Source organism: Chrysemys picta, chromosome 14 (genome assembly GCF_011386835.1).
Source record: "Chrysemys picta bellii isolate R12L10 chromosome 14, ASM1138683v2, whole genome shotgun sequence".
Taxonomy (NCBI): Eukaryota; Metazoa; Chordata; order Testudines; family Emydidae; genus Chrysemys; species Chrysemys picta.
This window is the reverse complement of record NC_088804.1, coordinates 69,595-97,589: the sequence shown is the minus strand read 5'-3', so window position 1 is coordinate 97,589 and position 27,995 is coordinate 69,595. Positions and strand designations below refer to the sequence as shown.

General features: G+C 50.1%; 1 protein-coding gene across 9 annotated transcripts in view; it reads left to right on the top strand.

Moving 5' to 3' along the window:
* Positions 1-27,995, top strand: part of LOC135975712 (class I histocompatibility antigen, F10 alpha chain-like) — a 36,560-nt gene extending 8,565 nt beyond the window's left edge. For 3 of the 9 annotated variants that reach the window (XM_065567753.1, XM_065567751.1, XM_065567752.1), the window contains exons 2-7: positions 360-623; positions 10,768-11,043; positions 12,667-12,942; positions 14,697-14,798; positions 15,193-15,225; positions 20,640-21,373. In XM_065567753.1, the coding sequence (XP_065423825.1) occupies positions 506-623; positions 10,768-11,043; positions 12,667-12,942; positions 14,697-14,798; positions 15,193-15,225; positions 20,640-20,692 (858 nt within the window). In that variant the 5' untranslated portion in view covers positions 360-505 and the 3' untranslated portion in view covers positions 20,693-21,373. Of the gene's footprint in view, positions 1-359; positions 624-10,767; positions 11,044-12,666; positions 12,943-14,696; positions 14,799-15,192; positions 15,226-17,590; positions 17,714-20,639; positions 21,374-26,082; positions 26,125-26,622 lie in introns of those variants that run through there. The other 6 variants (XM_065567754.1, XM_065567759.1, XM_065567758.1 and 3 more) reach the window with 6 other exon arrangements.

Here is a 27,995-nt window from a genome sequence, read left to right as displayed (position 1 = left end):
TTTCTTTTCCCCACACCGCACTCCAGCCCTGCCCCTCCTCCTGGGCCCCCTCTCCTGCCTCACACTCCCCTGTACCCCCAGTACACTGTCCCCATATGCTCCTGTACTCCTCACATGCTCCAGCCCCCCTGTACCTCCCTACCCCTTCCTCTCCTCACTCCCCCTCCAGCCCTGCCTCCCTTTCTCCTTCTACCCCACCGTCTCTTTCTCCCCGGTCAGGCCGTTCTGTGAGCCCTTCCCCAGATCTCCCTCCCACAGGAGCCCTCCTGAGGGATGGCGCTGCCTCTCGCATATTGCCAGGGGCTCCTGGCAGGGACTGGTTCGGTCTGACTCTCCCCTCCCCCAATCTCCCCCCTCAGGCCTGCACTCCAGGCGCATTTTGGACACTGTGGTGTCGGAGCCTGCCCCGGGGCTGCCCTGGTACAGCCGTGTTGTGTATGTGGACGATCAGCTCACCTATGTCTACACCAGTGGGACGAAGAGGGCGGAGCCCTACACACTGTGGATGGCGCAGAACGAGGGTTCGGAGTTCTGGGACGAGGTGACCTGGTGGGGACAGCGCTTCCAGAAATGGTACAACGCGAGTCTGAACACCCTGAGTCAGCTCTACAACCGGACCGAGGGTGAGTGAAGGACACAACATGACCTAGGGATGCAGGGAAATGGGGTGGGGGTTGGGAGTGTGGTTGATGTAAACAGGGTGAAGGGACACCGGGATGTGTGTTGGGGATGGGGGGAGGGGACAGAGCCCGAAGGCACATTTTCTCGCTGGAGTCAGTGTCAATGTGGGGGACAAAGGGATATGGGATGGGGGGAGGGGCTGCAGGATGGAGGGTCCATGCGAAAGAGATTTTTTGACACCCTCCAAAGTGGGACTCTCAGATTGTCCCCTCCCCAAACAGCCCAGACTTCTGCTACCAGTCCCACTTGCAGCTGCCTCTGCTGCCCTTCGGGGGGGGCCCCCTCCCACCCCCGCCCTTTCCCAGACACATATTTCCCAGACAGAGTGGCAGAGGTGCAAAAGCCAGAAGTTCCCAGCAGACCCGGCTAGTCCGACCTCCTGGTGACGCAGGCCAGAGAATCGCACCCAGCGATTTCTGGACAGGGGGGTTTGTTCCTCCTGGCTACAACAGTGACTCTGTCAGACCCTAGAGCTAGAACAGGGTTCTGAGACGTCTTGTCTCAATTCCCAGATATCGAGTGATGGGGAGCCCCAATATCGACAGCCCCAAGTGTTCAGACATCACGAGTCAGACCCCCAAAATCCTGAGTTTGGCTTAAGCGTTGTAAGTATTTTGGGAATAATACTGGAGCTTATTTTTATTTGCCCTCTGGTTTGAGCCCTTAGGGGACACATTTCTGGGGTTTTCCCTACTGCTAGAAGGACTAGAAGTTACTGCTGTAAGAAAAGAGAGCTGAGACTTTCCCCTAATCCCATGAGTCCAGGAACTGGGGGTTTATTAAAACCACCCACTATCATGAAACGCACAGTAAAGTCACAAGAGCAGGCAGTGCTGCATTCACCCCAGCCCTGGGGAGAAGCTGCTCACCAGTGAGCCTCCTTCATTGTTCACTTTGTCTTATTTCCAGAGTGAGTTTATCTCAGGTCAGACTCTGCAGAGTGTCATCAACTTGGGCTGGAGAGTTAGTGAGAGAATCAGCCCCTGCAACGTGCAGATTTCAGAGTAGCAGCCGTGTTAGTCTGTATCCGCAAAAAGAACAGGAGTACTTGTGGCACCTTAGAGACTAACAAATTTATTAGAGCATAAGCTTTCGTGGACTCCAGCTAAATTTGTTAGTCTCTAAGGTGCCACAAGTACTCCTGTTCTTTTTGCAAAGTGCAGAGACTCCCGGGCTGCCTTACTCCTGGCAGCACAAACCCAGCACGGAGCCCCCGGGGTCAGGCAGGTTCCCCTGCACACTATCGCTAGACGTGTGCAGAGCCGTTCTTCCTGCTCAGTCCCTGATGTGGGTGGCTGTAGTCACCTGGCCAGGCCCCCGATTGTGCTGTCTCACTTAGCACGGGAATGATCCATAAGCGTTCAGTGCCTGGCGCTGCTGAACTGTCCCTGGCCGGTGAGGGTCTCTCTGACGTAATTGCTCCTCCCTTCCTGACAGGGGACTCGCAAGTGACAATCCCTGTTTTCCCAGTGTCAGTGGTACTGGCCGGTCACATTGGTGCTCACCCAGGAGTGTCCCCAGCCCCTTGTTGTAGCACCTCCAATCCCTCCTGGCTCCCAGCACTGACAGCAGCAATGAGAACTAATTCCTGTCCTGCCCTGGACACCTGGGTTTCTGGTGGCCCTGCCCCAGGACTAAGCGACAGCGTGGAGGGTTGCCAAGTGTCTGCCCCCCAGCCCGCCCCCTCTGTAGCTAATTTAACCCTCTCCTGACTAGTCTCACCCATTGGTCCCCTGCTGCTGAGCCTGTCCAGCCTGACCTGTTCACACGGACACCAGCCTCCCCAGTGCTGAGAGAGAGGCTCCGCTCGCCTGCGCTGGGGAGCTGCTGTTCTGTTCCCACTGCCCCCTCCCCAAACCACTGTCCCTCCTGCCCTCCTCCCCCCATTTACCCCTCTTCCTCCCCCCATCCTGGGGCTGCCAGATCGCCAGAGACTGTCCTGAGTCCTGCATCTTGACCACCAAGTGTTCTCTCTAGCTGTGTCTGCCCCCAACCCGCACATGGGGGGAATTCGGGGTCTGGTCCCTCTGAGACCTCATCGGTGCCCTGTCACGGAGTGTGGGGGAACTCAGGGCCCTGCACCCCCGGCTTCCTGCGATTCACCATGACTCTTAGTCAGCCAGTAAAGCGGAAGGTTTATTTAGATGACAGGGACACAGTCCAAGACAGGTCTTGCAGGCACAGACCACAGGATACCCCTCAGTTAGGTCCATCTTGGGGTCCTCAGGCACCCCAGCCCCCTTGGGAGGTCAGAGCCATCTCTGCTTCCCAGCCACCTCACCAGCCAGCTTCCGAGACTCTCCTTCAGCGACCCCTCCCACAGCCTTTGTTCAGTTTCCCAGGCAAAGGTCTCACCTGGCCTCTAACCCCTTCCTGGGTTCTCATGTTACATGCTCAGGTATTCTCCGTTGGTCAGTCTCCCATCCCCCCAATGCAGACTATCCTAGCCACGCTCCCCTGTCAGCATTCACAGACCACAGTAAGAACAGTCCCAGTTCATCACATGCCCCACCCTGCTTATCCCTGTGAAGTGCAGCACGGAGGAGAAGAGGGGTGGGGTGGGAGGGCTGACCCACCCCACTCCTCTCGGGCACCTGGCTTGGGATCTCTGCGTGTCTGTGACCAGCCGCCCTGCATCTCTCCAGATTCTCAGTGGTTCTCTCGTTACTCCATCCCTTTTCACCTCAGTTGTTTTCTCACTTTTTGACTTTAGTTGATTGGTATAAATCAGCAGTGTCCAATAGAAATTCGATGCTAGCCACACTTGTGGTTTTGAATTTTTCTTATTAGCCACATTACAAAAAAGCCACATGCATTAGCCACAATTCAATAGCCTATTAGCCACCTGTGGCTAGTGGCGAACATATTGGACACCACTGATATAAATAGTTAGTTGGACTCTTCTAGCAGAGTTTCTTCTGCTCCTGAAACTGGGCATGTCTCGGTCTCCGGGCTTCAGACCCGGTGCCTCCTGTGGCAAGCCCATGCCTTTGAGCGACCTGCACTCCAGCTGTCTAAAGTGCTTGGATGAGACTCCTATTGCAGATCGCTGTCAGCTCTTCCACCAGTTCAGTCCACATCTGAAAAAGGACAGGGAGGCCAGGCTGAAGTTGTGACGGGTTTGGTCACAGAGACTCCCCTTGAGACTGTCACTCCATGTCCTGGGATACCACTGAGAACAACCCTCCTACCTGAACAGGTTTCCCTCCACTCCCGTCTTGCTGAGTTAGACACACCAGTCACCTCCAGCACAGACACAGAGGTTGGGCCACAGAAACAGATTCACTCAGCCCAGGGGCTTCTCAGTTAACAGGGACTTTCCCAGCACCCAGTATTCAACCTTTTTGGGAGCCCAAACCCCAAATAAATCCCTTTTACTCTGTATAAAGCGTATACAGGATAAATTCCTAAATTGTCCACCCTCTATAACACTGATCGAGAGAGATGCACAACTGTTTGCTCCCCCAGGTATTAATCATTTACTCTGGGTTTATTAATAAACAAAAGTGATTTTATTAAGTATAGAAAATAGGATTTAAGTGATTTCAAGTAATAGACAGAACAAAGTAAGTAACAGAGCAAATTGAAACAAAACACTCAAGTCTAAGCCTAATACATTAAGAAACTGATTACAGGAAATATATCATCCTCAAAGATGTTCCAATAAGTTTACTTCACAGACTGGACTCTTTCCTAGTCTGGGCCCAATCCTTTCCCCTGGTACAGTCTTTGTTAGATCCAGCAGACATCTCATTTGATAAGCAGGGGTTTTCTCATGACTGGCACCCCCTTTTATAACCTTGGCACAAGGTGGGAATCTTTTCTCTTTCTGGGTCCCTGCCCCTCTTGCTAAATGGAGAAGTACCAGATTTAAGATGGATTTCACTACCAGGTGACATGGTCAAGTCTCCATTCCTCCTTGGTTGGCCCCCATGTACACAGGAAGGCTTTCAGGTAAATAAATCATTTACCATCAATTGCCCTAATCAATGGGAGCCATAAAGTTCCCAATGCCCCATTGACGGCCCTAACCTGGTGTGACTACAACAGTGATACAAGTTTCATATTTCCCCAATTCCAGACATAGAAATAATACATGAAAACAAATAGGATGAACACACTCAGTAGATTACAAGCTTTCTAATGACATCATACAAGAGACGTTTTGCATAAAGCATATTCCAGTTACATCATATTCACATTCATAATCATATATCCATAAAGTATGTGGAGTGCAACGTCACGATCCTTAATCCTGAGTGCCAAAGTGGGTCTCTGACCCATTCTAGACCTGCAACATCTCAAAGACTGAAGTTATGCATTGTCTCCATCATTCCTTCCCTGGATGTAGGGGACTGGGACGCCACCCTCGATTTGAAAGATGCCTATTTCCACACCTCTATTTTCCGAGGCCACAGAAGGTTTCTCGGGATCATTGTGAACCAGACTCATTGCCAGTTTACCATCCTCCCATTCAGCCTGTCAGCAGCCTAATGGGTCTTTATGAAATGCTGGTAATAGTGGCAGCCTTCCTGAGAAGGTGAGGGGTGCATGTGTATCTGTCCCTCAGTGACTGGCTGGTCAATGACGAGTTGAATCCCAGGTGAAAGCCAGCATCCACCTCGTCCAAACAACCTGGGCCTGCTGATAAACGAGCAGAAGCCAACACTCCTCCCGGCTCAGAGGATAGTGTTTATCGGAGCGTTGCTCAATTCTACCCAGGCCAGGGCCTTCCTCCCAGGAGCCCACTCAGGCTGTTGGGTCACATGTGTCGCGTGCCTATACGAGGTGTAGTATGCGAGGTTGCACCTTAGACCCCTACAGGCTTGGCTGGCCTCAGTGTACCAGCCAAACAGCCATCATTTGGACTCGGTGCTCACAGTGCCTGCCCATCTTTGGCACCTCACGACACAAGGTCAGTGGTCCCGGCAGCAACTCTTGCTATGGATAAACGTCAGAGAGCTCAGAGCGGTTGGCCTAGCATGTCAGGTGTTGTTACCCACCATTGCAAGCAAGGTGGTGCAAGTTCTTACAGACAATATGGCAGCCATGTTTTACATCAACAGGCAGAGAGCGGCCTGCTCTTCTCCCCACTGTGTCAGGAGGCCATTTGCTTGTGGGAGTTCTTCATAAAGCACTCAATCCACCTCAAAGCTTCTCCCCTTTCGGGAGCCCAGAACAAGCTGGCAACTCAGATCTTCTCACCATGAATGGTCCCTATGCCCCAACATAGCAAGGACCATTTTCCAGTGGTGGGTACTCCCCTCGTAGACCTGTTCATGACCAGACAGAACAGGAAATGTCAGCCGTTCTGCTGTCTGCGTGACTGCAACCCGGGCTCACTCACAGATGTCGTCTTACTCCCTTGGAGAAATCACCTGTTCTGCGCCTTTCCCCTCTCCCCCCAATTCCTTTTGTGCACAAGATCTTGCTGAAGATCAAGAGCGAAGATTATTCTCATAGCCTCAACCTGGCCACATCAGCACTAGTTTGGCTTATTTCTAGACCTGTCAGTAGCAACTCCAATGCCGCTCCCTCCCCTTCTGGACCTGGTCTCGCAAGATCGCGGCCAAATGCTCCATCTGCCTGACGGGTCCATGTTTAAACCTGCAGAACTGGCCTGTTCGGAGCAGGTCTGCTAGGTTTTGCTAGGCAGTAGGAATCCAATTACCAGAGCTACTTACCTTGCCAAGTGGAAGCGTTTCTCCATTTGGTCTACCCTGCAAGGCCTCTCACCGGGGTGCCAGAATCTCCCTATGAGTGTGGGGGGGCTACCGGTGCTGAAACTGTGACTCCGCCTCTTCCCCAATTCCCCTCCCCCCGCTTCACTTCTTCTCAGGCTCTGCCCACTCCTCCCCTTCCCCTCCCCCCGCTCTCACCTGCTGCTAATGTGGCAGGGCCATGGCCCCTTGGTCCCCCTGTTCTGGCACCCCTGCCTCCTCACCCACTGAGTCATCTTTCAGATGAAGCAGATACTCCAGAACCGTCTGGGAACAGCCAGGTCTAGCGATTTCATCCGTTAAGGTACACCTAGGAGCGATCTCCGCATTCTACCCCTGCTGGGTGGTCAGTCAGGTTTTTCACATGAAATGTCCATTCCCTTCCTCGAGGGCTTTGAAAGGCTGTACCCACAAATCTGGGAACCCATCTGTGATAAATGAGTGGGGGTAGCACCCCAACCATTCAGTAGCTATAGAATCCTCCTTAGCAGCTGTACCCTAACTGCCTTACCTGTAAAGAGTTAAGAGGTAAGCTTAAAATGAGTTGGCACCTGACCAGGGGAACCAGTAAGGAAGCTGTACCCTCTCAAAGTGGGAAAAAGTGCTGGGTGTGTGGGTCTTTTGTTCTCTTGGCTGCAGAGGGACAGGGCAGTACTTATGCCGTAAAAAGCTCTGGGCCAGGTATGAAAAATCATCAGGATCATACCTAGAAACTACTCATTTGGAACCACCGATATGGAAGTTGTCAGGGTTCCCTCCCCACTCTAAACTCTAGGGTAAAGACGTGGGGACCCGCATGAAGAGCTCCTAAGCTTTTTCTACCAGCTTAGGTTAAAACCCCCAAGGTACAAAATTCCCTGCACCCTGAGAAATGCTTCTCTCACTGCCACCATCAAGTGTTTTAAACAGGAATCCGGGAAAGGAACCACTTGAAGTTCCCCTTCCCCCCAAAATACCCTCTCAAGCCTGTACACCCCCTTTCCTGGGAAGCTTGAGAATAATCTCCTAACCAATTGGTTACACCGTGATCTAAAAACCCACTCCCGGGGTTTTAAAACCATAGAAAACAGTCAGGTTCTTAAAAGAAGGATTTTATTAAAACAAAGAAGGTAAAATCATCTCTGTAAAATCAGGATGGTAACTATTTTACAGGGTACTCAATTTCCAAACTCAGAGGGATTCCCCCTCTGGACAAAACCTTAAAGTTACAGAAAAAACAGGAATAACCCCCCCCCCCCCCCCAACACAGGGAAAGCTCACCAAGCAAAACAAACAGAAACCTACTCGCAATGCTGACTAAACTTACTTTAGAAAAGTGAGGTTTGGTGTGGAGATTGATTTTCTGCAGGTACTTCTTGTCTCCCAAGATCACTCTGACTCAGACAAAGAGCCACACACAAAGTCTTCCCCCCTCCCAAGATTTGAAAGTATCTTGTCCCCTTGTTGGTCAGATGCCAGCCAGGTCAGGTGTCAGTCTGGCTACCTGAATTTCTTAACCCTTTACTGGTAAGAGGATTTTATAGCACTGCATCAGACCCTCTCCCCCGTCCCTTTATATTTATGACAGAAGTAGAACAAGAAATGTTCAGGTAGACACGATTAGGCCGATCTCTTTTTATGGCTTGTGGATTCCTGTGTGCTAACCCCACGTGCTTTTGTTTTGTTGTAACCTTTAAACTGGATCCCAAGAAAGCTACTCTTGGTGATTAATCCTTGCAGTTGCTCTTTTAAGATCTAGCAATAACCTAAGTTTTCCAAGGGTGTTTTCTTTCTTGTTTTTAAATAAAATTTCCTTTTTGTAAGAACATGACTGGATTTCTGTGTCTTATGAGGTAAAGAGGTTGTGCATATATTAATCAGCTAATACAACCGCTGGGTTCTCCTTTTCTTTTGTTTCCTTTCTTGGCTTTCCTGAAGAAGGGGTGGAAAAGCCGAGGGGCCCCAGAAAAACTTCCCAAGAGAGTTCTTCTGGATTGGCAAAAGGCAGATTTTCACTTGGGTGGTGGCAGCATTACCAGGCTGGAGTGGCCAGTATTAATTTTTCGAGTCCTTGCAGGCTCCCACCTTCTGCACTCGAAATGCCAGAGTGGGGAATCAGCCTTGACAACATCCCCCTGGGGGACTTAAACCTGGTCCTGTCAGAGCTCACGGGGCCTCCCTTTGAGCCTCTAGCATTGTGCCCTCTGTTGGACCTTTCCTAGAAGGTCGCCTTTCTGGTAGCAATTACCTCAGTCAGGAGGGGCTCGGAGATTAGAGCTCTTATGTCAAAACCTCCATATACAGTGTTCTTTAACGACAAGGCAGTGGCGTAGCCAGGTTAAGAGCACGGGGAGCGGAGCTAAAAAAAGGCACCGGGAGCAAAAAGTGGCGGTAGAAAAAAAGGCGCTGGGAGCAAAAAAAATGCTCCACTCCGGTAGTAGCGCAGGAGCAAAAGGCGTCGGAGCACAAAAAAGGCACAGCTTCTGCTCAGTGGGGGAGCGGCCGCTCCCCCTGCTCCCCTCCCCCGGCTACGCTACTGCGACAAGGTACAACGTTGCCGCCACCCCGTGTTCCTCCCAAAGGTAATCTTGGAGTTTCATAGTAATCAGGGTATTTTCCTGCCCATTCCCTTCCTCAAGCCGCACAAGAATAGGGAGGAATGACATCTCCACCCTCTGGATGTTAGGCAGGTGTCCTAAGCTGATCCATAAATCCACACCGCTCTGATAGGATGAAAACCCTACCCCTTTTGGCTCAGAGAATTTCATTGTGGATTACATTGTGCATTCACATGTGCTACGAGCAGGCAGGTGTCCCACCACCTGCCTTCCTTGCGGCCCATTCTGTGAGAGCACAAGCTTCCTCAGTGGCGTTCATGGCCCAGGCCTGATCCAGGACATTTGCAGAGCAGCGACCTGGGCGTCAATACATACTTTTTCTTCCAACTACGCCATTACCCACTCAGTGAGAGATGCCACTGGTTTTGGTTGGGCAGTATTGTAATCCATGTGTCCATGAACTCCGAGCCCACCTCTTATGGTATTGCTTGGGAGTCCCCAAACGTGGAAGGGACATGTGCAAACAGTTGAAGAAGAAAAAATGGTTACTAACCTTTCTGTAGCTGTTACTTTTAATGTTTTCCACAAGTGATTAGTGATTTTTGGGTGTCTGATGTTCAGAGGCCGGGTGCTCCCACTTTCTGATCAGGCCCCTTTAAAGGGTCTCAGTTAGGCACCCAAAATCACTAGTCATTGCTGAAAATCTTGGCATTTACCTCGATGTATCTAATGCAGGGTGAGGGAGGGGTGAAAATATTTGGGACCCTGTGTGAGTTATTTTTGTGCCCCAACATTCTACCCAGTTTGCCAAGCTAGGGGTCTGATCCTTTCCCCACGTTTCAGTCTTCCTCGTGATCCCCGCAGTGTTCTCTGTTCACCACAGCCTCTCTCCCGCTCCCCTAAATTCTCCTTCCTGTCCCCATCCCCCTTCCCTCCCCCCCAGTCTCCCTCCCTGCCTCCTATCAGCCCAGGGGTGGCTCCATTAACTGAGTCTGCTCTTGGTTGTGTGCGAGATGGGGGCCGTTGTGAAGATTAGCCTGGCTGTAGGAAAATGGTGGCTAGCTGAACTAAGGGCCGTCAGTGGCCTGATCCTCACAGGGAATCACCTTGAGACAGTGGCCATGTGAAAAAGAGGCCAAGCATATGAAGTTGGTTCTTTGCCATTCCTAGACTGAGTTGGGGGCACGGAGAAGATGGGGCAGGGAAACAGAGTGACCCTGGGCATTCTGTGAGGTCATTAAACCAGAGCAGAGGTTAGTGTGGGGGACAGACCTGTACCCCCTCCTCACAGGGGAATGGGGGTACTGTCAATGACGGAGGTGGGGGACCAAGAGATCCTGAGGACCCTGCAAAGTTAATACAACCAGAGCAGAAGAGAGTGGGGTACAGACACCCTGAACTCCCTCTCTTCTCCAGAATGACCCTGACTACGAGAACTGGGGGGATCCTCAGAGAGCAGAAGAGAGCTGGAGGGGATAGATCCCTGCAATATCCGGAGTACTCCCTTTGGGATTGTGCCACCCTGCTCCTCCTGCAGGGAACATACAAGAACAGGCATCAGTGAGGTACTCCTTGAAGGTTGTGAGCTCTCTGCAGTGGGGGCTCTTTAGTGTACAAGACCCAACAGATGGAGAGGGCGCCCCCTGTGGGTTTGGGTTCCCTCCTGAAAGGAGCTGGGAGGGTGTAGGACCCAACAGCATAAGTGGGAACCCCATTTCTCAGGGGAGGGAGGGCCCAGTAGCAAGAAGAAGAACCACTGGGCTACCTTCAGTGGGGTCTTGGTGAGATTTTCAGAGAGAGACTGCTTCTGACCCTCAGCTGTGTTTCAGGGTTTCACATCATCCAGACGATATACGGCTGTGATCTCCGGGAAGACAACAGCATTCAGGGGTTTTACCAGGATTCATATGACGGACGAGACTTTCTTACCTTCGATAAGGAGACCATGACTTGGGTAGCAGCAGATATTGGGGCTCAGATCACCAAGAGGAGATGGGAGGCTGAAGTAAATGACAACCAGCAGTGGAAACGCTACGTGGAGGGGAATTGTATTTCCTGGCTAAGGAGTGCTCTAGAGTACGGGAAGGAGACTCTACAGAGGAGAGGTAAGGCGGGGGACAAGCCCCACCTAGGGGGACACTACTGGCTACATCTCCATTCCCCAGCCCCAGTTCCAAACTGGAGCAAGTGGGTAGGGGGATATTCAGCGAACCTTGCACCAGGGATAGGTGGGGAAACAACCCCTTCCCCATCAGTTCTGCTGGAAAAAAAGATAAGAAATTGAAAATGTTAAAAGCAGTTCACTGTAGAGAAGCTGCATCTCCAGAGCCACTTGACCAAATGAGCGCAACTTCACATCACAAATTCTACCTCTTCCTCTGATGTGACACAGCCGTTATCAAGGCAATCTGTACTTGTGCATGTTAGAGCACTCTGCTTAATTATGGAAGTGCCACTTCTATGGACACCAGCTTCATTCACCATGTAATTCTTCCCCATTCACTGTCTGTACCATCATATTTCTTGTGTTGCCCCCAGCCCCTGTTCCATCAATGATGGTAGCTTTGTCCTTGTTGCCAAACTTCTCCTACAGTCATTTATGTGCTTCCTTCCATGCCATTCCCTACATGTGGAATTGCCCTCCCCATACTAACCTGGAAGAAGGCTCCCCTTGTCCTTAAAGTTTTCCCCCTCAAGACCTACCTTTGCTGCAACACTTTCATACTTACTTTTCGATTCTTTTATCAATAAGACACCAGATAATCACACTCAAATTTATTACCAGCTTTTTAGTTAAAGATTAATCACAAACATAGAAGGGAAGAGGTTAAATGCTTTAACACTCCAACTCAGGAGGACAGTCTGCTTCAAAATGTTAACTCACTATTACCCGTTTATGTACCTTGTCTGTTACCATATACACACATTTCCCAGATTAGTTAGCATCATTACACACCCTGATCTTTCCCTTCCCAAACAGTTTGCACTTGCTGTTCAAGGTTACTTGAAATTTCTACCCAGTTTTTTGCAACAATTATACTAATTGCTTATTTCTCTCACAAACCTCAGCAGAACATTATCTTGTCCTTTGCCATCTTTACAAATGCCAACAAGAAAAATCCATACACAGCATTGTAATGTGTATTTCAGTGCCAGGGGGCTGGGAAACTGATTTTTCAACATTAGCATAATTCCTTTTGAAATCCATAATATTGGGGTAAATAGATTTGGTAACAACCTACAAGAAATTAGCCAATTCATATTAGCTCGTTTGAGGGGCAGTTTAGCACTGTGTGTCACTTTTTGTTTAATGGGCCCTTTCCATCTCTAATTGGTCAGTTTATCCAGTCCAGTTTTTGCTCCCTGGCCAGGGCAAGATTCTTCTCTCTTTCAAATCCAGGGACTGAGAGGAGATGGGTACAAACCTAGCATGTGATTGACACCTGTATCTGGAGTTTAGTGAAATCTGTCAAGGTATTTGTGTCTCTGTGGTTTGGAGCAGAGGCCAGGTCAGGGACCTGGATTCAGGATTCACCATTGCTGATGCTGTGAATTCGGCACAGAAATCCTCTAACATGGTGGTTCTCTCTCATCAGAGGGATTCTGTCTCATGGACTCTCATCCTCTCCCACTGCTCGGGTCTCAGAATTTCATGCTGCAAAGCTCTAGAAAATGCTGCCTGGATTAGAGCTTGAAAACACCTAACTTGAGTTTCTTCTTTTTCCCAGTGTGTCCAACAGCTAGAGTGAGCGACAGGTCATCTCATGATGGCCTCACCACCCTCTCCTGTAAGGTCAGTGGATTCTACCCCCGGGACATCACCGTGACCTGGCTGAAAAATGGGGAGAGCAGACAGCAGGAGACCTACTCTGAAGGCATCCTACCCAATGGGGATGGGACCTACCAGACCTGGGTGACAATGGAGATTGATCCCAAGATCAAAGCCCATTATTCATGTCAAGTGGAGCATGAAAGCCTGTTAGAGCCACTCTCTGTCTCCTGGGGTAAGTAGTTTGTGTGTTTGCCTGTTTTCCTAGTGGGAGAGGGGGAATCCATTAAACTCAACCCCTGAAAAATTCTCATTCGGATTTATAGGCTGAAGCTGGACTTTCCTCAGGGTCTGTGAGGCCCTGTCCTCTTTGGCTCTGTCCCCCTGCAGTCAAGTTCTTGTGCTAGAGCTGGGACCCACAGTGCCTGGGGCTCATGTCTTGCTCTCCAGTTTGCTGCCTCTGGGGCTGTTGGATACATCTCAGCAATACAGTGTCTCTGAAGGGAGAAGATTAACAACGAGACATTAAGGCCTGAAGGGACCATTCTAATCATCTGATCTGAGCTCCTGCCTAGTCCAGGGCAGAGGGGAATCACAGTCTGGTCATCTGTGGGCAAACCAGCGCTGATCCTTCAGAAAGAGATTTCCATTCCAGATGTAGTCTCCAAGGGATGGAGAATTTATCACATCCCAGGAGAAGCTCAAATCTGCCCCTTATTTCCAGACAGAGTTGGTCTTGCTTCAGCTTCCAGCCCGTTCTCAACTTCATGCACTCGTGGTCCTGCCATGAGTGCAGGGGACGGGACTAGATAAGCTCTCGAGGTCCCTTCTAGTCCTAGGATTCAGCAGGTTCTCAGAAACACGACTCTGTGGGCCCATGTGGCCAGAGGTAGAGGTTTAATGTTGGGAGCAGCTTGTTTCTGTGCGCAGTGATGCTGGAAGAGAGGGTCTGGCCTTGGAATGGAGCGAGGAGGCAGATTAGAGCCCTGCATCGGGGGAGAGTCTCCTATGCCCCTAGCACAAGGAAGTCGAGAGAGAATTTATTACCCATCTTTTTGCTTGGTTAATTGGGAAGTGGAAAAATGCAGCATTTGGAAGTGCAAACAATTTCTAAAAGGGCAGCCTGCACTGGAAATCTAGTCAACAGATGGTTTCACATCATAATCCTGCTACTACGTCCCCTGCCAAGTTTTGTGTCATAAACCACATTTCCTTATTCTCTTAGAAATATTTTTCTTTTTGCTGTATTATTATGTGGATCTTTCAGACAACAGGAGAAGCTGATTAATGAAACTTAAAGTGTATACAGAACTTGGGGTTTAACAGGTTCATATAAACCAAGAACAGTATTAAAATATCTCTATCGTCCCCTCTTCACTTCCTGCCCCCTCAAAAAACACGCATTGTAACTAACTATATTCATGGCAGGGAAATCCAGAGCTTTGAGGTCAGTTTCCAGTTTGTCACCAGAATCACACAATGGGACTGTGTTCCATTAGTCATGAAAGTCAGGGTGGTCAAGGGGGAGTTAGGGGCTGGGAGCCAGGACTCCTGGAAGGGGAGTGGGGGCAGGTGGGTTAGGGGAGGAGGGGCTGGAAGTCAGGATTCCTGGGGTCTATTCCTGGCTTTTTCACTGACTCTGTGTGATTTTCAGCAAGTCTCCCCCTTTCCCGTTTAGGGACGAGACTGACATTCGTGCTCTCCCATAGTTCGGTTTATGAAGGTTGATTAATGTTATAAAAGTCTTCTATTTTAGGTGCTAAATATTTATTATGAATTGAAGTGGTAGAGGCTGGGTCTAGTGTCCAGGACTTTCTGTGGTGGGGTATAATGCCTGGTAGGTGCATGGTGGCTGCATTGGAAGGGGTGGATGGTTGCAGGATTCAGCCCTTATCTGGGGAGCTGACTGACTGATCCCTGCACTGGGATGAAAGGGGGGTTTTAGTGGGGGATTTTTCCCCATTGCTCATTCTCTCCATTCCATTTCAGAACCAAATAATAGTCTGATTCCCATTGTGGCTGGAGTTATCACTGCAGCTGTCCTGATTGGTGTTATAATCGGAGTATTCTTCTGGAAAAAGCAATGCCCAGGTAAAGTGGCTGGGTTGGGGGCATTCCCTGGACTTGCCGGGCCCTGCACACCTACCTAAGGCCAACAGCAATACAGGAGTCAGTGTCAGTACTGTGTGACTGTCCCACTGCGGGACTGAGCTAATGACCCCGATGGGAGCTGCTGGAGGGCCAGACCCAGAACCCGGGTGCAGGTTACAGTTTATATGAGGCTCGGTTTTCCAGCGAGCCCAGCAGCCAGTGGACTGAGATCTTTGGAAACTGTGTCGTGTCTTTCTCTCCTGCCGATCGTGAGCGCCTGGGACCTTGAGTCCATTACTGGCGCCAGAGGTCCTGTTTCTGAGCTGTGGACACAGATCGGAGTCGGTTCCTATCTCGGGAGCGGCATTCACTGAAATTTGCCTTCTCTCTGCAGGGAGGACGGGAGACGGCTACGCTGTAGCTCAGGGTAAGTGACAAGAGACCCATCGCCTCTTTTCAAGTGACCATCTCTGAACAGCCATCAGTATTTGCTTGTGGATTTTAGCCTGGAGCCACTGACAGGAGATCTTCACTCCCACTCATAGACCTTGTCTACAGTGAGGCTTTTCGGGAAATCTCCAACTATTGCTCTAGTACCATAGAATCCTAGAACTGGAAGGGACCTCGAGAGGACATCTAGTCCAGTCCCCTGCACTCAAGGCAGGACTAGATATTATCTAGACCAGGGATCTCAAACTCAAATGGCCACGAGGGCCACATGAGGACTAGTGCATTGGCCCGAGGGCCACATCACTGACACCCCTCCCCTGTTGCCCCCAGCCCTGCCCCAACTCTGCCCCTTCTATTAGGCCCCGCCTCTTCCCTGTCTTTCCCACCCCTTCCCTGCCCCCATTCCAACCCCTTTCCTTGAATTCCCCACCCTAACTCCACCCCCTCCCTGCTCCCAGGGGGTGCAGGAGGGGTGCGGGGTGTGGCCAGGGCTCAGGGCAGGGAGTTGGGGTGCAGGATGGGTGCAGGGTGCAGCAGGGGGCTCATGGAAGGGAGTTGGGGTGCAGAAGGGGTTTGGGGTGCGGGCTCCGGCCCAGCGCCGCTTACCTAGAGCAGCTCCGGGGCCAGGACAGGCTCCCTGCCTGCCTGCCCTGGCCCAGCGCCACTCCGGGAAGCAGCCGGAACCACATGCCTGCGGCCCCTGGGGAATGGGCCACAGGGCTCCGTGCACTGGCCTTGCTGCTCCTCCAGATATCTCTCCCAAAGCTCCCATTGGCCACGGTTCCCCGTTCCCGGCCAATGGGCGCTGCGGAGGGGCGGTGCCTGGAAGGGAGGGCAACGCACAGAGCCCTCTGCCCCCACTCCCACTCCCCACCGCCACAGGGACGTGGTGCCGGCCTTCAGGGAGCGGCGCAGGGCTTGCGGCGCCACGGGGACTATAGTTTGCCCACCCCTGGCCTGGAGGGGGTGCGGAGTGGGCCATGGGTAGCTTTGCAGGCTGCAGGAACTAGCCCCACAGGCCGCATGTTTTAAGACCTCTGATATAGACCATCCCTGACTAACCTGCTCTTAAAACCTCCAATGAGAGAGATTCCACAACCTCTCTAGGCAATTTATTCCAGTGCTTAACCACCCTGACAAGATTTTTTTCCCTAATGTCCAACCTAAACCTCCCTTGTTGCAATTTAAGCCCATTGCTTCTTGTCCTGTCCTCAGAAGTTGATGAATACAATTTTCCCCCTCCTCCTTGTAACAACCTTTTATGTACTTGCAAACTGTTATCATGTCCCCTCTCTGTCTTCTCTTCTGTGACTAAACGAACCGAATTCTTTCGATCTTTCCTCATAGGTCATGTTTTCTAGATCTTTAATCATTCGTATTGCTCTCCTGTGGACTTTCTCCAATGTGTCCACATCCTTCCTGGGCACAATGCTCCAGTTCAGGCCTAATCAGCACAGAGTAGAGAGGAAGAATTACTCCTTGTGTCTTGCTTACAACACTCGGGCTAATCATCCCAGAATGATGTTGCCTTTTTTTGCAACCGTGTTACACGGTTGACTCATATTTAGCTTGTGATCCACTATGACCCCAGATTCCTTTCTGTGGTACTTCTTCCTAGGCGTCATTTCCCAATTTTTATGTGTGCAATTGATGGTCTCTTCCTAAGTGGGGTAATTTACATTTGTCCATATTGAATTTCATCCTATTTACTTCAGACTGTTTCTCCAGTTTGTCCAGATCATTTTGAATTTTAATCCTGTCCTCCAAAGCATTTGCAACCCCTTCCTGCTTAGTATCGCCACAATCTTAATAAGTGTACTCTCTATGCCATTATCTAAATCCTTGATGAAGCCATTGAACAGAACCAGACCCAGAACTGATCCCTGAGGGTATGTCTACACTACGAGAGTAGTTCGATTTTACTTAAAGCGAATTTGTGGAACCGATATTACAAAGTCGAACATGTGAATCCACACTAAGGAAAGTAATTCGACTTTGTGAGTCCACACTAACAGGGCAAGCGTCGACATTGGAAGCGGTGCACTGTGGGCAGCTATCCCACAGTTCCCGCAGTCCCCGCCGCCCATTGGAATTCTGGGTCAAGCCCCCAATGCCTGCTGGGGCAAAAAATGTGTCAAGGGTGGTTTTGGGTAACTGTCATCATTCAACCCTCACTCCCACCCTCCCTCCCTGAAAGCGCCGGCGGGCGATCAGTTCACGCACTTTTCTGGTGAGTGACAGTGCGGACACCACAGTACTGCGAGCATGGAGCCCGCTGCGATCATCGCTGCAGTTATGGCCGTTGTCAACACCTCGCACTTTATCATCCACCTTTTTCAAAGGCAGATGCTGAGAAATCGGGCGAGGAGGCTACGGCAGTGCAGTGAGGACATTAAGTCTGAGAGGGGCACAGACCTCTCGCAAAGCACGGGACCCCGCGCCGTGGACATCATGGTGGCAATGGGTCATGTTGATGGTGTGGAACGGCGATCCCTGATTCCCGGGAAACAAGCACAGACTGGTGGGACTGCATAGTGCTGCAGGTCTGGGATGAATCACAGTGGCTGCGAAACTTTCGGATGCGTAAGGGAACTTTCCTGGAACTTTGTGAGTTGCTGTCCCCTGCCCTGAAGCACAAGGACACACGGATGCGAGCAGCCCTGACTGTCCAGAAGCAAGTGGCCATAGCCCTCTGGAAGCTTGCAACGCCAGACAGTTACCGGTCAGTCGCGAATCAATTTGGAGTGGGTAAATCTACCGTGGGGGTTGCTGTGATGCAAGTAGCCAACGCAATCGTTGAGCTACTGTTTTCAAAGGTAGTGACCCTGGGAAATGTTCAGGTCATCATTGATGGCTTCGCTGCGATGGGATTCCCAAACTGCGGTGGGGCTATAGATGGAACTCACATCCCTATCCTGGGACCGGCCCACCAGGCCAGCCAGTACATTAACCGAAAGGGCTACTTTTCAATGGTGCTGCAAGCACTGGTGGACCATAGGGGACGTTTTACCAACATCAATGTCGGATGGCCGGGCAAGGTTCATGATGCTCGCGTTTTCAAGAACTCTGGTCTGTTTAGATGGCTGCAGGAAGGTATTTACTTCCCTGACCACAAAATAACTGTTGGGGATGTGGAGATGCCTATAGTGATCCTCGGGGACCCAGCCTACCCGCTAATGCCCTGGCTCATGAAGCCCTATACAGGTGCCCTGGACAGTGAAAGAGAACTCTTCAACTACCGGTTGAGCAAGTGCAGAATGGTGGTGGAGTGTGCTTTTGGACGTCTCAAGGGGAGATGGAGAAGCGTACTGACTCGCTCTGATCTCAGCGAAACCAATATCTCCATTGTTATTGCAGCTTGCTGTGTGCTCCACAATCTCTGTGAGAGCAAGGGGGAGACGTTTATGGCGGGGTGGGAGGTTGAGGCAAATCGCCTGGCTGCTGATTATGCCCAGCCAGACAGCCGGGCGATTAGAAGAGCCCAGCGGGACGCGCTGTGCATCCGGGAGGCTTTGAAAGCTAGGTTCCAGAGTGAGCAGGGTAACCTGTGACTATTAAGTTTGTTTAAACAGAAGCTGCACCTGCCCCCGTTTCTTTACCCACTTAATGTTGACTATCCTCTCCAGTTACATACCTTGTTCACCCCGTCTCGCCCCTTCCAAAACACCTTTAAAAATAAAATAAATTAAACTTTGTTCGTTAACACTGTTTTCTTTATTAAGGATTTCGTGGTAAAGTGTTGAAACTGGGACGCAGACTGGTGGGGAGTGGGTGTAGTGATGGAAAGGACGCTTCTAAACTCGAGGAATGACAGGCTCCTGCTCCTAGAGCGGTCCGCAGTGGTGGACTGGTTGTTTCAACGGAGCCTGCCACCCCTCCTTTTCGGGACTCTGTGTGTGGGGGCTATCTGACTTTGTGGCGGGGGGGGGGGGAGTTACAGATCCCCTGCTGCGTGGCTCTGTCATCCAGGCTAAGGACCGCTGCATAAGATCTGTAACCGCCCTCCCCCGCCACAAACTCACATAGCCCCCCCACACAGAACATGAAAACCACCTCCCAGCCTGACCAGGGTGCCTAGTGACTGCAATGTGTGTGTGACCTTCCGCTGAACCTGCCCCCGAGTCTGTACCCTGGTAAAGGTGACTGTCCTCTCCAATTACCAACTCCCTTCCCTCCTTTCAAACACACTCTCCTCTAAAAAGCAACAGAGGGTCCTGTGGCACCTTTAAGACTAACAGAAGTATTGGGAGCATAAGCTTTCGTGGGTAAGAACCTCACTTCTTCAGATGCAAGTAATGGAAATCTCCAGAGGCAGGTATAAATCAGTATGGAGATAACGAGGTTAGTTCCATCAGGGAGGGTGAGGTGCTCTGCTAGCAGTTGAGGTGTGAACACCAAGGGAGGAGAAACTGCTTCTGTAGTTGGATAGCCATTCACAGTCTTTGTTTCATCCTGATCTGATGGTGTCAAATTTGCAAATGAACTGGAGCTCAGCAGTTTCTCTTTGGAGTCTGGTCCTGAAGACTCCAAGTCTTATCTTGGAGTTATCTCCATACTGACTTAAAGGTGTCATAGGACCCTCTGTTGCTTTTTACAGATTCAGACTAACACGGCTACCCCTCTGATACTCTCCTCTAAAAGAACATGATGGAAACAGTAATTAACAGAAACGTATTTTTTATTAAGAACTACACAGTTAGGAGATGAAACTGGGACAGGGGCTTGGGTGAGGTGCTTGGAGTGAAGGAAAGGACTTATAAAATCTTTGGGAATGAGAGCCTTCTGTTACTTGAGCAGTCTGCAGGGGTGGAGTGACTGTTTTCACGGCCCCTGCCGCCCCTCCTTCTTGGGACTTTGGGTGAGGGGGGGATGGGACTTTGTGGCGGGGGAGGGCGGTTAGAGAGAGAATGCAGCGGGGCTCTGTCCTCCTGCCTCCGGTCCTGCAGAACATCTACAAGGTGCCGGAGCGTTTGCTCCCTCATTAGTCCAAGCAGCGTTTGAGTTGCCTGCTGGTCTTCCTGCCGCCACCTGTCCTCCCATTCGCTGTGTGATCGCTGGTATTGCAACATGTTCTCCCTCCATTGGGTCTGCTGTGCCGCCTCGGCTTGGGAGCAGCCCATAAGTTCTGAGAACATCTCGTCCCGTGTCCTTCTCTTTCATCGCCTGATCTGCGCCAGCCTCTGGGAGGGGGATGCCGGGGTAGGTCGGGAGACACTCGCAGCTGTGGGATGGGAAAAAGGGAGTGAATTCATCAGAAAGATACAATTTTGCGAACAATGAATATAGTCTTTCTCTGTGAACAAGACCATGCACAGCACCTATCACATGCGCACTCAGTACAAGGTCGAATTTTCGGCCTTCTCATTGAGTGCCTGGGGTCTTGCTGTACAGATCACACAAGCGGGGCCGGACAACGGAATTCGGCTAGCAGGCGGACATGGTAAGCCATAGACTTTTGGCTGCTTAAAGCTTAATTTATAGCAGTGCCCTCCTTTCACGTTCCAAGCAATGCTCCTAGCATTGGCCAGTTCCTGCTGCCGGCAATCCGGCCAGCATGAACTCTGCCCCTGTCCCAACCCCCTCGCGGCTGTCCCTGGGAAAGATCCCTCCATGCTGCCCCTGTCACGCCTCCACCGCATGGCTGTAAACCGCCGGTTACAGTTATGTAAAGGAACAGACAATCAGTCCCAATACTAACATTCCCCTAATTCAAAGCAGGTCACCATGAGTGATATCACTCTGATGACGATTTCGGAGACAGAGAAAGACCGCATGCTGCGTGAATGCCAGCAAGCACCAGGGCCGTATGCCGCCATGCTTTGCGAGGCAATGATCCCGGAGTACTTGCTGCTAGCCTGGCACGGAAAAGTTTCCTACCATGGAGGACGCAATAAGGCCGCTCTCCCCAGGAACCTGATGCAAAGGCTTTCACAATACCTCCAGGAGACCTTCGTGGAGATGTCCCAGGAGGATTTCTGCTCTATCCCCGGACATATTGACAGAATTTTCCAGTAGCTGCACTGGCAAGGACTAGAAACTAAAGCGCCTAGGGCAAACTAATCATGAAAAACCCATTGTTAAGATACCATTCCTATTCTGTTCAAAATAAATGTTTAAAACACTTACCTACTGATGTTTCCCCTGATTCACGGTCTGGGTTACCACCTTGGGAGGGTTGGTAGGGGATCTCCGTGAGGGTGATTTCCCCTGGCTGTTGGGGAAATCAGCATTGAAAGCGCTGTCGACTGCCTCGTCCTCCACATCTCCTTCCTCATCTTCCCCGTCCGCGAACATCTCCGAGGAAGCGGCCGTCGACAATACCCCAGCGTCAGAGTCCACGGACAGTGGTGTGGTAGTGGTGGCGGCCACACCTAGAATGGAATGCAGTGCCTCATAGAAACGGCATGTGTGGGGCTGGGATCCAGAGCGTCCATTTGACTCTTTGGTCTTCTGGTACCCTTGTCTCAGCTCCTTAATTTTCACGCGGCACTGTGTTGCATCCCGGCTGTATCCTCTCTCTGTCATGGCTTTGGAGATCTTCTCGTAGATCTTGGCATTCCGTTTTTTTGATCGCAGCTCCGAAAGCACGGACTCATCGCCCCACACAGCGATCAGATCCAAGACTTCCCGATCAGTCCATGCTGGGGCCTTCTTTCTATTCTGCGATTGCATGGTCACCTCTGCTGGAGAGCTCTGCATCGTTGCCAGTACTGCTGAGCTCGCCACGATGTCCAAACAGGAAATGAGATTCAAACTGGCCAGACAGGAAAAGGAATTCAGATTTTCCTGGGGCTTTTCCTGTGTGGCTGGTCAGAGCATCCGAGCTCGGACTGCTGTCCAGAGCGTCAACAGAGTGGTGCACTGTGGGATAGCTCCCAGAGCTATTAGCGTCGAATTACATACACACCTACCCTAATTGGACATGGCCATGTTGAATTTAGCGCTATTCCCCTCGTCGGGGAGGAGTACAGAAATCGATTTAAAGAGACCTCTATGTCGAAATAAATAGCTTCGTTGTGTGGACGGGTGCAGGGTTAATTTGAGTTAACGCTGCTAAATACAACATAACCTCCTAGTGTAGACCAGGCCTGAGGGACCCCACTTGTCATGCCCTTCCAACATGACTGTGAACTATTGATAACTATTCTCTGGGAACAGTTTTCCAACCAGTTCTGCACCCACTTTATAGTAGCACCATCTAGGCTATATTTCCCTAGTTTGTTAATGAGAAGGTCCTATGAGACATTATCAAAAACCTTACTAAAATCAAGTTATACCACATCTACCATTTCCTCCCATACACAAGGCTTGTTACCCTATCAAAGAAAGCTATCAGGTTGGTTTTACACAATTTGTTCTTGACAAATCCAGGCTGACTGTTACTATCACCTTATTATCTTCTAGGTGTTTGCAAATTGATTGCTTCATTATTTGCCCCATTATCTTTCTGGGTACTGAAGTTAAACTGACTGGTCTGTAATTCTTCGGTTTGTGCCTAATCCCCCTTTTATAGATTGGCACTATGTTTCCCCTCTTCCAGTCCTCTCTGCCATCTTCCATGACTTTTCAAAGATATTGGTTCAGATATCTGCTCTGTCAGTTCCTTGAGTATTCTAGGATGCCTTTCATCAGGCCTTGGTGACTTGAAGATATCTAACTTGTCTAAATCATTTTTAACTTGTTCTTTCCCTACGTTAGCCTCAGATTCTACCTCAATTTCACTGGTGTTCACTATGCTTGACGTTCAATCGCTTTAAAACCTTATGGTGAAAATTGAAACAAAAAAGTCATTTAGCCCTTTCCCCATTTTCACATAGAATCATAGAATCTCAGGGTTGGAAGGGACCTCAGGAGGTCATCTAATCCCACCCCCTGCTCAAAGCAGGACCAACCCCAACTAAATCATCCCAGCCAGGGCTTTGTCAAGCCTGACCTTAGAGGTTTTTAAGGAAGGAGATTCCACCACCTCCCTTTCCAGTTCTTCACCACCCTCCTAGTGAAAAAGTTGTTCCTAATATCCAACCTAAACCTCCCCCTCTGCAACTTGAGACCATTACTCCTTGTTCTGTCATCTTCTACCACTGAGAACCGTGTAGGTCCATCCTCTTTGGAACCCCCTTTCAGGTTGTTGAAAGCAGCTATCAAATCCCCCCTCATTCTTCTCTTCTGCAGGCTAAACAATCCCAGTTCCCTCAGCCTCTCCTTATAAGTCATGTGCTCCAGCCCCCTAATCATTTTTGTTGCCCTCCGCTGGACTCTTTCCAATTTATCCACATCCTTCTTGTAGCGTGGGGCCCAAAACTGGACACAGTATTCTAAATGTGGCCTCACCAGTGCCGAATAGAAGGGAATGATCACGTCCCTCGGTCTGCGGGAAATGCCCCTACTGATACAACCCAAGATGCCATTAGCCTTCTTGGAAACAAGGGCACACTGTTGACTCATATTGCACACTGTTGACTCATATTCAGATTTTCGTCCACTGTAACCCCTAGGTCCTTTTCTGCAGAACTGCTGTCCAGCCATTCGGTCCCTAGTCTGTAGCAGTGCATGGGATTCTTCCGTCCTAAGTGCAGGACTCTGCACTTGTCCTTGTTGAACCTCATCTTATTTCTTTTGGCCCAATCCTTTAATTTATCTAGGTCCCTCTGTATCCTATCCCTACCCTCCAGCATATCAACCTCTCCTCCCATGTTCTGTTATTGTCTTTCTTTCCTCATTGACTAATGGGCCTACCCTATCCTTGGTCTTCCTCTTGCTGCTAATGTATTTGTAGAATGTTTTGTTGTTACCCTTTATGTCTCTAGCTAGTTTGATCTCGTTTTGTACCTTGACCTTTCTGATTTTGCCCCTACATACTTGCATTATTTGTTTACAGTTATCCTTTGTAATTTGACCTAGTTTCCACTTTGTGTAGGACTCTCTTTTGATTTTTAGATCATTGAAGATCTCCTGGTTTAAGCCAGTGTGGTCTCTTGCCATCCTTCATTGCTTTCCTGTGCAGTGGGATAGTTTGCACCTGTGCGCTTGATAATGTCTCTTTGAGAACTTTCCAACTCTTCTGAGCTGTTTTTCCCCTTAGACTTGCTTCCCATGGGATCTTACCTAGCAACTCCCTGAGTTTGCTAAAGTCTGTCTTCTTGAAATCCATTATTTTATTGTGTTGTTTTCCCTCCTACCATTCTTTAGAATCATGAATTCTGTCATTTCATGATCACTTTCACCCAAGCTGCCTTCCACTTTCAAATTCTCAACCAGTTCCTCCCTATTTGTCAAAGTTAAATCTAGAACAGCCTCTCCCCTAGTAGCTTTCTCCACCTTCTGAAAGAAAAAATGTCTCCAATACATTCCAAGAACTTGCTGGATAATCTGCCCTGCTTTGTTATTTTCCCAGCAGAGGTCGTCTTCAGTAGTGTAGAGTGGCTGTAACCTTGCTCAGAGGAAGTCTAGATGATGCAGTGGTTAAAACACCTGAACCCCATCTCCTCAATTGCTCCACCTTTGCTATCACAGGTGGAATTGCATTGCTTGCTGGGATGGGTCCCAATTTTTCTAGTGCAGAGAAGGCGATGGTCAGGAATGTATACGGTGGTGTTGGGCAGAATTATTATCCCCCTAGAGCTGTGCTGTGTGTGGCTGAGTGTGACCCTGAAGGTGTCTGACCTGCTTTTAATGTTACACTTCTTTTGACTTACCTGAAAGTTGGTTTGGTGCTTGTGAAGTCTGGGCGTGATCCAAAGCCTGTTGAAGCCAATGGGCGTCTTTCCATTGGCGTCAGATCGGCACCAAGCTGTCACCTCGAGTACCACGAGTTCAAATCCCCTCCTCAGTTGTCTCCTGCAATTAGCTTTAGGAACTAAAACTATGGGAAATATTTACATAAATGATGGACTGTCTCAGAGGCCATCTAATGCTTGGCACCAAGAGTCAGTATAAAATGCGTAGATCTGCCGGGCCCTGCTAGGGTGTAGCCGTCCAGCTCTCTCTTTACCCTCTAAGGGGTGTCTCCAGCGGGTAACTGAGGGGGTTTGAGAAGTGCCAACACAACCTCCTCGGAGCACCCCCCTTCCTCCTACAGTTGGCCCTGAGTCGTGCCTCCCTCGCTCCTCCTCGTTACTCCAGAACAACGGAAATTCACATGCAAGAACTTTGTTCTTGCTCAGCCCTGCCCTGTGCTCCCTGTGTCCTGAGAGTGTTGAATTCCCAGAAGTCAAAGGTTGGCAAACCAGGATATGCCGAGGTAGAATGATGCTTCCCACGCAACTCGAACTCTGCCCCAGTGGGTCTGGGAATAGGAACAGGAAGTAGAACAGCACCAGGCCAAACCAAACTCTGTGTGCCCAGCACCGCCCCAAATCAGCGTTCCTCTTCATGCCATCCACACTGTTCTGTGCAGCGCCATTGATTAAGGCGGGAATTGCTGTCGATTGGCAGGGTGTGAGGGTGAAGTCTGTGGTCTGCTTGAAGGACCCATTTGGGCACAGACCGAAGGGGGCAGAGTTGAGGTTGTTTGGCCTGAGTATCCATAGCCCAGCATTTCTTAGTTTGCTAGCCTTTAACTGTTGAGTGTTCAGTGCTTCCATTCTGAAGAGACAGGAAAAGCACAAGTCAGTGCTGACCTCGTACAATGGTAACGTTTTTTGCATGTGAATAGTGGAAATCCAGGGCAGCTGCATTGTAGACTGATCTGTGCACCAACCACCTCACTGCTAGGGAAGAGTAAGGTGATGACTGTTCCCTTTGGATAAGAGTCCCCCGTATCTATTAACTACACTGAAGCCCTGCCTTGTGAGAGATGCTAATATACTCTCTCTTCTCCTCCTCCTCTGCACAGCAAGTGACGAAGGATCTAGTGGCTCTGACAGATCTGCCAAGGGTAAGTGAGGGGGGCTCTAGCCTGGGGGTTCACTGCTCTCACTGAGGCCTCTGGAGAGAGACACCTAGTCCAAATCATTGGACCCTGAGTCTCACTGGCCCATCCCCTCTAGCAAACCAGCCCCACGGAGCAGAACAGGGGAGTTCTGGATCTCTTATTTCCCTTTTATTCACACAGGTTTGCAGCCAAATCCCCCTTGTTTTCTCTGCGATGAATTTAGGTGTGAAAGACTCTAGTGAGAGGGGTTTCTCTGTGGCTGCTGATAGAGCATTGGGTGAGATTTGTAATGATAAATCCAGCTGCTTCAGAGAACAGTCTCCAGTGAACCTGCAGGAGGGACAGAGCCCAGCACCTGAGGCTCCAGGAACACAGATCTCTGACACTGGAGCTTTGTCGGCGGGGTTAGAGATTTTGTCCACTAAACATGGAGCCACTAGGGTGACCATCCATTATGGCAGGTTCCCTTTAATAGACGTTGCCTGTGTTTAACTTCTGCAGCTTAACAGAGCCTGTTGGAGTCTGTGCCACAACCTGAGGGGACCCCAGAGAGGAAGATGGATGAGCTCTGCTCTGTCTCCCTACAAGAACCAATCAACCTCTCCCAGCTTTTCTCTGGCACTTGGAGTGTCCCATGTGGGATTTCTGGCCTCATTTATCTGCTCACTGAACCACGTTTTACCTTTTAGATGTAATAGTTTTCTGTAATAATGTTTTATTTGCACAAAATAATTTCCAAAATGTTAATGGATAAAAACTCTTTTAGTAAGAGTTTAGTATTTGCTAGCATTTAGTGTGTGCACTCAATGCTCTACGCTGCGCAGTGCTGTTTGCACACTCTGTACGGTATGCTAGATATGTGAGCAGTAACTGCTTGTGTGTATATGGTGGGGGACCTATTTTTTTTCTGTAGAATTTCATGATTGTAACATGGTAAATGGCCTGGTCTACTCACAGCTGGTAGCACTGTTGCTATCATCAGCAGAGGAGGTCTGGTGGACAGGAATAAGTGTCTGCATTTAGTTTATAAGTGCCTCTAATGGCCTGTTCACCATTTGTAGAGCCATAGAAATGCTGGGCTAGAAGGGACCTCAAGAGGTCACTGGCAAGACCAAGTAAACCAAGACCATCCCTTGTCACACCCCAATGGCCCTCTCCCTCAAGTCCCCTGGGAAGGCAGATCAGTATTGTATGTTGCTAACACTGGTGCAGTATTCTGGGAAGGGTTAAAGGTGTGAGTGAGTGGGGAATGGAAGGTTCCTTTGCAGGTTTCAGGAGGCCAAAGGAGGGAGAGAGAGACAAGGGAACGAGTTAACTTGACGCTCCAGCTAGGCCTGAAGATAAGAGGTTGACTCCAGCCCAAGGTCACTGCACACAACAGATTCTCTGCTACCTGCCAAGAAAGAGGGGGGCCGAGCTTCCAACCCTGCCCTGCCATAAGAAAGGAGACTCGCAGAACAGAAAGTGGAGGGGCTGTGAAAACGAGGGAGACAGTGAAGGTCAGTGAATGGGAGAACAGCCGTCTCCCATCCCCTGAAGCCGGAGTGTTTTGGGGAAGCTGAGGAAGCCACAGATAACCGGTTCAGACTGGGGCAGAGAGCAGAAGCCCTCAGGAACACCTAGGGTAAAAACCCTCCCGAGAGTGGAAGCAAGTTGGAGATTTACAGCGGACCCCGGACGACCTGTGCACAGGGAAGAACTCCCGTCCCCCCTTCCCCCCGCCTTCTTCTTACATTACACCCAGACTTGGGTTGTGCGTGTGAGAGTATGGGTTAGGGCTCAGGCACTACCGTTTCCTTCCTTCCTTCCTCAGAGTGACGTGGGAAACACGCAGCACTCTCCGCTGTTATTTTCTTAATAAAACTTTAAGCTTA